Source organism: Oratosquilla oratoria, chromosome 8, assembly GCF_046742065.1.
Source record: "Oratosquilla oratoria isolate Oo_2021 chromosome 8, ASM4674206v1, whole genome shotgun sequence".
NCBI classification, from domain to species: domain Eukaryota; kingdom Metazoa; phylum Arthropoda; class Malacostraca; order Stomatopoda; family Squillidae; genus Oratosquilla; species Oratosquilla oratoria.
The window spans coordinates 59,131,282-59,141,376 of NC_134784.1; the positions used below are offsets into that span (position 1 = coordinate 59,131,282).

The 10,095-nt window shown below is 40.2% G+C and overlaps 1 protein-coding gene across 1 annotated transcript; it reads left to right on the forward strand.

Moving 5' to 3' along the window:
* Nucleotides 1-7,351: 7,351 nt before the first annotated feature.
* LOC143027405 (uncharacterized) lies at nucleotides 7,352-8,140 on the forward strand. Its single transcript, XM_076188691.1, has one exon. The coding sequence runs from the start codon at nucleotides 7,352-7,354 to the stop codon at nucleotides 8,138-8,140; it is 789 nt and encodes a 262-aa protein (XP_076044806.1).
* The last annotated feature ends 1,955 nt before the right edge of the window (nucleotides 8,141-10,095 follow it).

Sequence of the window (10,095 nt, forward strand, 5' to 3'; positions counted from 1 at the left end):
TGTGTGTGTGTGTGTGTGTGTGTGTGTGTGTGTGTGTGTGTGTGTGTGTGTGTGTGTGTGTGTGTGTGTGTGTGTGTGTGTGTTTACCTAGTATTATACGGGAAGGGAGCTATGCTCGTGTTGACCCGTCTTTGTATCTCTCAGCATCAAGTTTTTTCTTAAAATCTTGAATAGTGTTTGCACACACTGTTTCTTTGTCTAATTTGTTTCAAATATCTATCACTCTGTGTGAGAAGCTTTTTTCAGATCTCTTCTGCAATTATCTTCTTTTAATTTCTTTCGTGTCCTCTTGTTTTTCCATTGTCCCATTTCAATAAGGCATTCTTATCTAAGATTTCCATTCCCTTCATTATTCTATAGATAGTTAGTAAGTCTCCTCTTTCCCTTCTTTGTTCCAGACCTGGTAATTCTAATTTGGACAGTCTTTGTTCATATGTCATTTTGGAAAGAGTTGGTGCCAGATTTGTTGTTGCTCTTTGTATTTTTTCTAACTTCTTTATATTCTTTTTGGTACTGGGTGTTCATAGTGTTGCTGCGTACTCGAGTGTGTGTGTGTGTGTGTGTGTGTGTGTGTGTGTGTGTGTGTGTGTGTGTGTGTGTGTGTGTGTGTGTGTATTTACCTAGTTGTATTTACTTAGTTGTATTTTACGGGAAGGGGAGCTATGCTCGTGTGGTCCCGTCTTCATATCTCATTTTATCTAAACTATTTTTAAATTCATGTATTGTCTTTGCACACACCACTTTCTCATCTAACTTGTTCCAACTGTCTATTACTCTGTGAGGAAAGCTGTTCTTTTTCAAATCTCTTCTATAGCTGTCTTTTTTTATTTTCTTTCCGTGTCCTCTTGTATTTCTGTCATCCCATTTTATCAGATTCTCTCTATCAGTAATTTCCATGCCTTTCATGATTCTGTAAATAGCTATCAAATCTCCTCTCTCTCTTCTTTGCTCTAGTGTCTGTAGTTCAAGTTTTTCTAGTCTCTCTTCATATGATAGTTTTGAGAGTGTTGGTGCCAATTTTGTAATTGCTCTTTGTATTCTTTCAAGTTTTTTTATACATTTTTTTGTACTTGGTGACCATATCGTTGCTGCATATTCCAATCTTGGTCTTAATTGTGTGTGTGTGTGTGTGTGTGTGTGTGTGTGTGTGTGTGTGTGTGTGTGTGTGTGTGTGTGTGTGTGTGTGTGTGTGTGTGTGTGTGTGTGTGTGTGTGTGTGTGTGTGTGTGTGATTCACCATAGCCTTTGGTATATGCGTTAGACTCGTGATCGACAGGTGTTTTCCCTTCCGGAAGAGAGCTCAGAGCTCGTATATGACCGATGTATGGGTAATGCAGTGACTTTACACGCACATACACCCCAAACACCCCGCCCACGAGAGTTGGAGTAACAACCCGCAGTACAATGATACTGAAATTACTTCAGCCCTGGGCGGGAATCGAACCCGGACCTACGTAGTGGCATCCGGGAACTCAACCAACTGCGCCACGAGTTGTGTGTGTGTGTGTGTGTGTGTGTGTGTGTGTGTGTGTGTGTGTGTGTGTGTGTGTGTGTGTGTGTGTGTGTGTGTGTGTGCGCGCGCGTGTGTGTGTATGTGTGTGTGTGTGCGTGTGCGTGTGTGTGTGTATGTGTTTGTGTGTGTATTGGTAAGGCTCTTTCCCTCTTGTAAGACGGGAGGGGGGGGGGGGCAGTTAAAGCATATACTTACCATTCACCCATCCCACGCCCATCCAAAAACTCATTTGTTGTCCCTCCTATCACAGCTCCTCGTGGATGAAAGGTCACCCCTGAGCCCGCTGCTCGGCAATGCAGCAAGACACAGCACCTCATCAGCAGGGCCCGAGAGCCGAAGCTGGTTTACCCTCCCCCCCCCCAATTTCATTACGTGGCGATCCCCCTCACTTGAGAAAATGCATAGCAGGACCGTGTCATTTTCTCATCCTTTCACAATCCCTCCCCACTCACACTTATCTCTCACCCCATCATCTCCCTTCCCTGCTCGACAGACATTCCCCTCAAGTTTACTCCATCCACTTGTTTTCCACATTCTTATTGCTAGTATTATTTATATTGCTATGTATTATTTATTTTATTTATTATTATTCATATTACTATAATTTTTATTTTATTTTATCTATTTTTATCATCTGTATATTTTTTCCGTATCCGATCTCGTTATGGACCAAAAGGTCTCCTGTCGGCATGCTCCGCCCTTGTAATCCTTTGTAAAATATTAGAACTTCTGGAATGAGGTCCGCAGGTACTGCGAGCGGATATACTGACCGGTTGGGTTCATGTTTTTTCGTTAGTGTTATTTTGTGATACAGTATGTCATCCACGTGTAATTGTCGAGATTGGGAGGGAAATTTTCTGGGTCAATTGTGTCTCCAGATTCTAGGAAGCATATAACTCGTTTCCAAAAAGGGTCTGATCTCTACGCTACGACTACGCGCGCTTCTGTAAGAGTTACTGAAATTAGATTCTTAGTGATGGTCGCGATATGGCGACTGAGAGCATCTTCTACTAGGTTCGCTTTACTTTGCACAAAATAAAAGATGAGCATGAACTCTTGTATGATGAGGAACCACCAGGTAAGTTTTCCTGGAAGATTCTTTCCCTTGAAAAGGTGTAAGGTTGGTTGGTCTGTGTAGATGTGTATGTCGTAACCAAGGATGATCTCTTTGAAATGTTTGGGCGCGCATATAACAGCTAAAGCTTCTATGTCTGTGATTGAGTGATTTTGTTCGTGTTTGTTAAATGTTCGACTAGCATGGGTAATTGGTCTGAGTTTTGTGCCATGTTGTTGCATGAGGAATGCGCCAAGTTTGGTGTAGGACTCATCCGTGTATCTTGTGAAAGGAAACTTGTGGTTTGGAAAGGCAAGGACAGGTGTCTTGGTTAAGGCTTTCTTTATGTCATTAGAGGTTTTTTCTTGGTCACATGTCCAAATAAAGGGAGTGTCCTTCTTAACTATTGAAGTTAAAGGTGCTGCTACACTAGCATAACCTTGAATGTAGCATCTGTATAATCCTGATAGACCAAGGAATGAAGTAGGGTATGGAAAATCAATGACTACCTTGATCTTGTCCTGCGAGGCTAAAATTCCTTGTGAGTTAAAGACATGCCCTAAGAAGCGTATTTTTTCTGAAGGAATTAGCACTTAAGCTTCAGTTTGAGACCTGCTTTTGATAGTCATGAGAAGACAGTGTGAAGAGTATGTAAATGTTCGTTAACGGAATTGGAAGCGATGATCACGTCATCGAGGTACATAAACACTGAATGACCGATAAGACTTGCAAGTACTGTGCGCATGAGTCGTGTGAATACTAAAGGAGCTGAAACGAGACCCATGGCAAGTCGTTTGAAGTGATAATGACCTGTGGGTGTGCAAAAGCCTGTCAGAGGCCTAGACTCTGGAGCAAGGGTAATCTGGAAATATCCCGGCATAAGGTCCAAAATCATGAACACTACGTTGTTTTCACCGACGGAGTGTAAGAGATCTTGTAATACAGGGATGGGATGTCTATCTGGAAGTGTAAGCTTATTTAACTCTGAAGTCTACTACTGGGCGGAAGAAACCATCGCGTGTTTAGGGATAACAAAGACAGGGAAATTCCATTCACTGATTGGTGTTTCAATGATGTCTTACGCAATCATACCTTGGATAAGATTATCTATAATCATGCGTTTACTGTGTGGCATTTTGTATTCGGAAATGTAACGTGGTTAAGAGTTCTCACGAAGGGGTATATGATGCTGAATGAGATTAGTAACTCCAAGAGGTTCACCTGGAGTGCCAATAGTATGTCTGAACTTGTTGCAAAAAGCAAGCAAGTCTGCCTCTGTATCAGGGAAGTATATGGGGTTCAAAGGTGATTTATCAATGGATTCTTGTGCAGTGGGCACGTCGGAAATTTTAGTACAAACTTGAGAAGTAGGGAATTTGTCATCCATGACTTTGATGTTTGTACCAACTGTGAGATGTAGGAGTGCATTACTGTCATTGCCAATTGAAATGTAAGTATGACCTGTCTTTGACGTATAGCTGATGGCTGAATTTAGGGAAATGCCATTGTCACGGCAAGTTTCTAGCACACAGAGTACATCGGTGTTTTATGTTTGAAAAACTCGTATGGTTACCTTTGTATACTCACGAGGGAACAGCGTCTTTAGGCTGATAAGCATTGCGTGTGTGTGTTTGAATGTAGATAACAATTCTGGGACCGGGATGGATATGGTGTTGAGTTCCTCTAAGAGGGCAAGAAGGTGTCCTCAAGCGATGAAAATCAACAATATTTACTGGGTGTTTTGTCCCGAGTTTTGCTAATTTGGACATGCAGGAGGAGTTAGTGTGTCTGTTACGTTTGGAACGCATGTCCACAACTGCTAGTAATGTAGAAGAGTTAGAGTCCTGGGGAGGGGGTTGGGTGGTTGAACACTGAAAACTTTGTTGTGTGAAGGTAGTGGAGCAATTTTTACTAGTAGCTGGTGCATCCTCGTGTGATGAAGCGGAGAGAATTTGAATTGAGGGAGTAGAGTAAACTGACACGAAACCATGTTCTACTTGTGCATTCTTGGTCACGTGTATGTGGTTTACTTTGTGAGAAGTTGTTGATGGATATGCAGGGAGGAAATGATTTGGATAAATTATACCTTTTTAGCAGGGTAAATGACTATGTTATGTTGCTTCATCAATGTTAAACCTATGAGAATATCAGCAGGAAAGTGAACGTCAGCTACGTAGGCGTAACTGGAATGGATGGGCACTCATCTTTGAAGTTAATGTCTAGTGAGAATTTACCAATGATCGGGAATGGCACACCATCTATATTGCAAAGTTTGACGTCGTGAGGATTCAAAATGATGACACGTTTTGTTGCAGTGCGGAATTTTTGAAAAATTGTGTGTTGACATTATGTTAACTGGGGAACCCGTGTTGAGAAAGATTGTCTTTTTGGTATTCCTTGACGTAGCACTGAATGCTAAGGAATGGGAAGAGATGTCTAGGATATCCAGAGTATGTACAGGTAGAGTTGATGAGTGAATTTCCGGGTATGGAGTAACTGTCCTTAATGTGCACTGAGCCTTGGTATTCTGTAGTCATAAAGGAGATGTGTTACTTGAATGCCTTGCAGGAGATGTGTTATTTGAATTCTTTGCAGGAGAGTGATCTGGGGAGTTTGGTCTGTGTTGTCTCCATGCTAGCAGCACACGGCAACGATCACTCGTGTGAAACATGTACCGTGATAATCGCAATATCGATTTGGTTGTGAAGGGTTTCTGTGGTAACACATGTGTGCAAGGTGTCCTGGTTTATGGTAGTATGTACAAACCAGTTGTGTTCTTGATGGAGAGCGTTGGCGTGAGCGATGTCGAATGCGATACCTGGAGTGACTGGAATAGTACCAGTTTTCTGGAGTGTGGGTGTAATTAGGAGAGTAGTCGAAAGTATGCCGTGAGTGAGACTACGTGTTCCAATGAAATTTTGTCTTCTGAGACCCAGTCTGAGTTTTTGAGGTTTTCTCTGGGTTCATTTTTAAATGTTGAAGCAATTTTGACAGTTTTCTATTTGGTGTTGTGTGGACCATGATTGTAAGTTCTAGCCAAAGAGTATAGGGGTGAAAGTGGTCCAAGTAGCTCAAATGATGCAAAGGACTTTTTAACGTGTTCTACGAAATTATGATAGAATGTGGTTTCCTTAAATAAATCAGACTGAATGACGTCACCAGCTAATGTGTTATTATTATCTATTCTGGATGTTTAGATGGAGATTTTGCCTTTGTCGTCTATGTTGTTCCTTAGTGTTATCTCTTGCCGTTAGAGGTAATGTGGTCTCATCCTTGACTACGGTGATAATATTTTGTGTTGTCATGGTGCTTCGAGTAGCAGGTGAAATTTCCGAAAATATGTTAGCAGAAGGAGAGGACATATTTGGTGTATTGGAAGTGACCGTAGAGTGGCTGCGTGTACAGGGTCAGAAAGATGTTTGGACACGTTCATGAACTAACTGATAAAACACACAGACACACAGACACACACATACACACACACACACACACACACACACACACACACACACACACACACAGAGAGAGAGAGAGAGAGAGAGAGAGAGAGAGAGAGAGAGAGAGAGATATCGTAATGCCTTCTAGGTAATATTGAGAACGGAAAAACATCTATTTACCCAAGATGATGTCGGAGTTTTGGCTCTTATGAATGAGGATGGTAGGACGAATAGGTGGAAAGAGTTTGACTCTATAAATGATGATCCAGTGGGACGAATCGGTGGTAAAATACACTGATGTAAACAGAGTGAGAGAATTAGTTTAATGTATTGGGCTTAAATATATATATATATATATATATATATATATATATATATATGTATATATATGTATATGTATATATATGTATATGTATATATATATATGGAGGTGAGGTGGCAAAATGAAACGTTAAGGCTAGAGTATGGAGCTTTATTCAGAACCAGACGTTTCGACCTCTTGGGCCTTCCTCAGTGGACTGAATACAGAATAAAAATCAAAGTCCGTCAACAGCTTACATGGTGATCTGACGACCCTGCGTGACCTCACCCCGGTCACGTTGTCCCCCCACACTCGCCGACCGCCAGTTGTGCGGACGTTTGAGCCCAGGACATAAACCCCTTACGAGAATTTGTGGTTTTCTCGGTAGCAATGTGTGCTGCCTCCAAAGTTTTCCTTTTCTTTCTTTTTTTCCATTTTCCTATGTAGAACGTGAGCTTCCTTCCAGTTTGGCAAATGATTTTCTTCATCGATGTGAACTACTAGGGCATTTGATGTTCTGTGATGTTTCACATCCCTCTTGTGTTCTTCTAATCTTTTGTCCATGCCGCGTCCTGTCTCACCAATATAAACTTTCTCACAACCTGTACAAGGAATTCTGTAAACAACACTTTTATTTTCTTGCAAAATTTCCGTATTTCTGGTAAACTCACCAATTCTCTTCCTCGCTGATGTTACTAAATTTATTCTGGTGTTCTTTAAAAAATTACTAATTAATGGTGCGTATCTAGAGTTAGGAACTGAAATAAATATTTTGTCTTTGCTGGTGCTGTTATCTGTAGCTGTTGAGCTCCTTTTCATAATTTTGATGGCTTTGTGTTTTAATTTTATAAGAAAGCCCAAAGGATATGCTAATTCTTGGAAGGTTTTAAAGATATGGTTAAGCTCATCCTGTAAAAATTCTTTGCTGCATATCCTTAGGGCTCTTAACATGAATCCGATTATTATCCCTGATTTGACTCTAGTACTGTGAGCTGAATAAAAATGAATGTAATCTTCTCGGTTTGTTGGCTTTCTGGAGGTGGCAATATGCAAGGCTTAGAAGTGAAGGAGTTTTTTCACAGGAAGAAGATATCAAAGTGCGTCACTCAGCTTAAATTCCTAAGAAGATGCATCGAAGAACAGGTGCTTCCAAAATCTGCCCCGAAGCAACTACGAAGTGAATTAGTTCCTTTTAGTGAAAGTGCACGAATGTACCTCGAAGAAGCGTGTGAGGTTTTGTCATACAAAATTATTGAATTTAAAGAGCAGTGTCGTCCCTTCTGCCTCTCACGTCGACAACACGAAAAATTGGATAATTTTACTGAATCCCAGGTCAATAGATTTCAAAGAAAATTAGAAGAACTATGTGATGAAAGTGAATGGAAGAACGCGGGAAAACCAGGAATAGTGAACAATCTGTCGAGTAAACAGTTATCTAAATCAGAAAAGGAAGCTCTTTCTCTCGGTTTGAAATTTGATACAGGTATTAAAAAGTATAACTATGTGGAACAAGTGTGCCGTAATTACAGATGGACTGACGAAGACACGGAGAAAGATTTTATTCAAGGTGTGATAGCATGTTGCTTAGCAGCAGCAGACCAACAACCCAATGCTTTACCATCAAGATACATATCTGCCCTCAAAAATCTGGGAGAAGATAAGGATTTAGTGATCACACAAGCGGACAAAGGTGGGGGAATTGTCGTTATGGATAAAACCGATTATGACAAGAAAATGTTAGATCTGCTCGAAGATGAAATACTTACAAAAAACAAAATAGCGGATTCGCAAAAGGAAAGGCGATGGAATTTAATAAGGCAGCGAGGCGCATCTTAAACAAAACTACAAAAGGTAAGAAATTAGTAAGCTTGTTAGAAGAAACACCGCGACCCCCACACATGAGAGGCTTACCCAAAACACACAAACCAAATATACCCATGAGACCCATAACATCGGGAATAGGGTCAGCTCCACACAAAGTTGCCAAAATATTATCGAAACCCCTTACAAAAACATTAGGTACCATCAGTGATGCACACCTCAAGAACTCATCTGATTTATTAAATAGACTTAGAGGTATGGACCTAACTGGCAAAAAAAACTAGCCAGCTTTGATATTCAAGCTTTATTCACAAATGTATCCACCAAAGAAGCGTTAAAAGCAGTTAAAAAAGTTGTTAAAAATCTGAGTGAGAATGAGCTGCCAGTAGCCAAGAGAGACTTCATCGATTTGGTTTCTCTATGTGTCAACTTCGGCCCCGTCATGTTCAATGGCGTAGAATATTTCCAGCATAGTGGGTTAGCCATGGGGTCTCCCCTAAGCTCAGTGATGGTATGTTTATATTTAGAAGAATTAGAAAGTACCAGTTACATCAAACTCATGGGTAAAGATACACATTGGTGGCGATACGTCGATGACATTCTAGTAGTGGTACCCGAGTTCGTCAATCTAAGACAGAAATTAACCCAATTAAATAACATAGAGCAGAAAATACAATTTACATTAGAAGAAGAAATAAACGACGAAATTCCTTTTTTGGATACTATAATAAGGAAAACAGAAAACAGAATAAAATTCAAAGTATACAGAAAGCCAACAAACCGAGAAGATTACATTCATTTTTATTCAGCTCACAGTACTAGAGTCAAATCAGGGATAATAATCGGATTCATGTTAAGAGCCCTAAGGATATGCAGCAAAGAATTTTTACAGGATGAGCTTAACCATATCTTTAAAACCTTCCAAGAATTAGCATATCCTTTGGGCTTTCTTATAAAATTAAAACACAAAGCCATCAAAATTATGAAAAGGAGCTCAACAGCTACAGATAACAGCACCAGCAAAGACAAAATATTTATTTCAGTTCCTAACTCTAGATACGCACCATTAATTAGTAATTTTTTAAAGAACACCAGAATAAATTTAGTAACATCAGCGAGGAAGAGAATTGCTGAGTTTACCAGAAATACGGAAATTTTGCAAGAAAATAAAAGTGTTGTTTACAGAATTCCTTGTACAGGTTGTGAGAAAGTTTATATTGGTGAGACAGGACACGGCATGGACAAAAGATTAGAAGAACACAAGAGGGATGTGAAACATCACAGAACATCAAATGCCCTAGTAGTTCACATCGATGAAGAAAATCATTTGCCAAACTGGAAGGAAGCTCACGTTCTACATAGGAAAATGGGAAAAAAGAAAAGGAAAGCTTTGGAGGCAGCACACATTGCTACCGAGAAAACCACAAATTCTCGTAAGGGGTTTATGTCCTGGGCTCAAACGTCCGCACAACTGGCGGTCGGCGAGTGTGGGGGGACAACGTGACCGGGGTGAGGTCACGCAGGGTCGTCAGATCACCTTGTAAGCTGTTGACGGACTTTGATTTTTATTCTGTATTCAGTCCACTGAGGAAGGCCCAAGAGGTCGAAACGTCTGGTTCTGAATAAAGCTCCATACTCTAGCCTTAACGTTTCATTTTGCCACCTCACCTCCATATTTGTCTGTCTTTACATATATATATATATATATATATATATATATATATATATATATATATATATATATATATATATATATATATATATATATATATATACATATAATGTACACACACAAAATAAATTAGATAAATAAAACAAACAAACAAATATGAGATATTTGTGACTTTGGCGTTGAAGTGTTCAATTGTGCAAAGCTAGATGCGGGAGTGGGGGAGTAGTTCGTCGTCCAACGCGGTGAGGAACGCGGAAAGGAGGAGGATGTCAACTCGTGGGAGTAGTGTTGGATAATG

Bases quoted from the DNA above. Each gene is read 5' to 3' on its own strand.
- LOC143027405 (XM_076188691.1), top strand. From the start codon at position 7,352: ATGCAAGGCTTAGAAGTGAAGGAGTTTTTTCACAGGAAGAAGATATCA.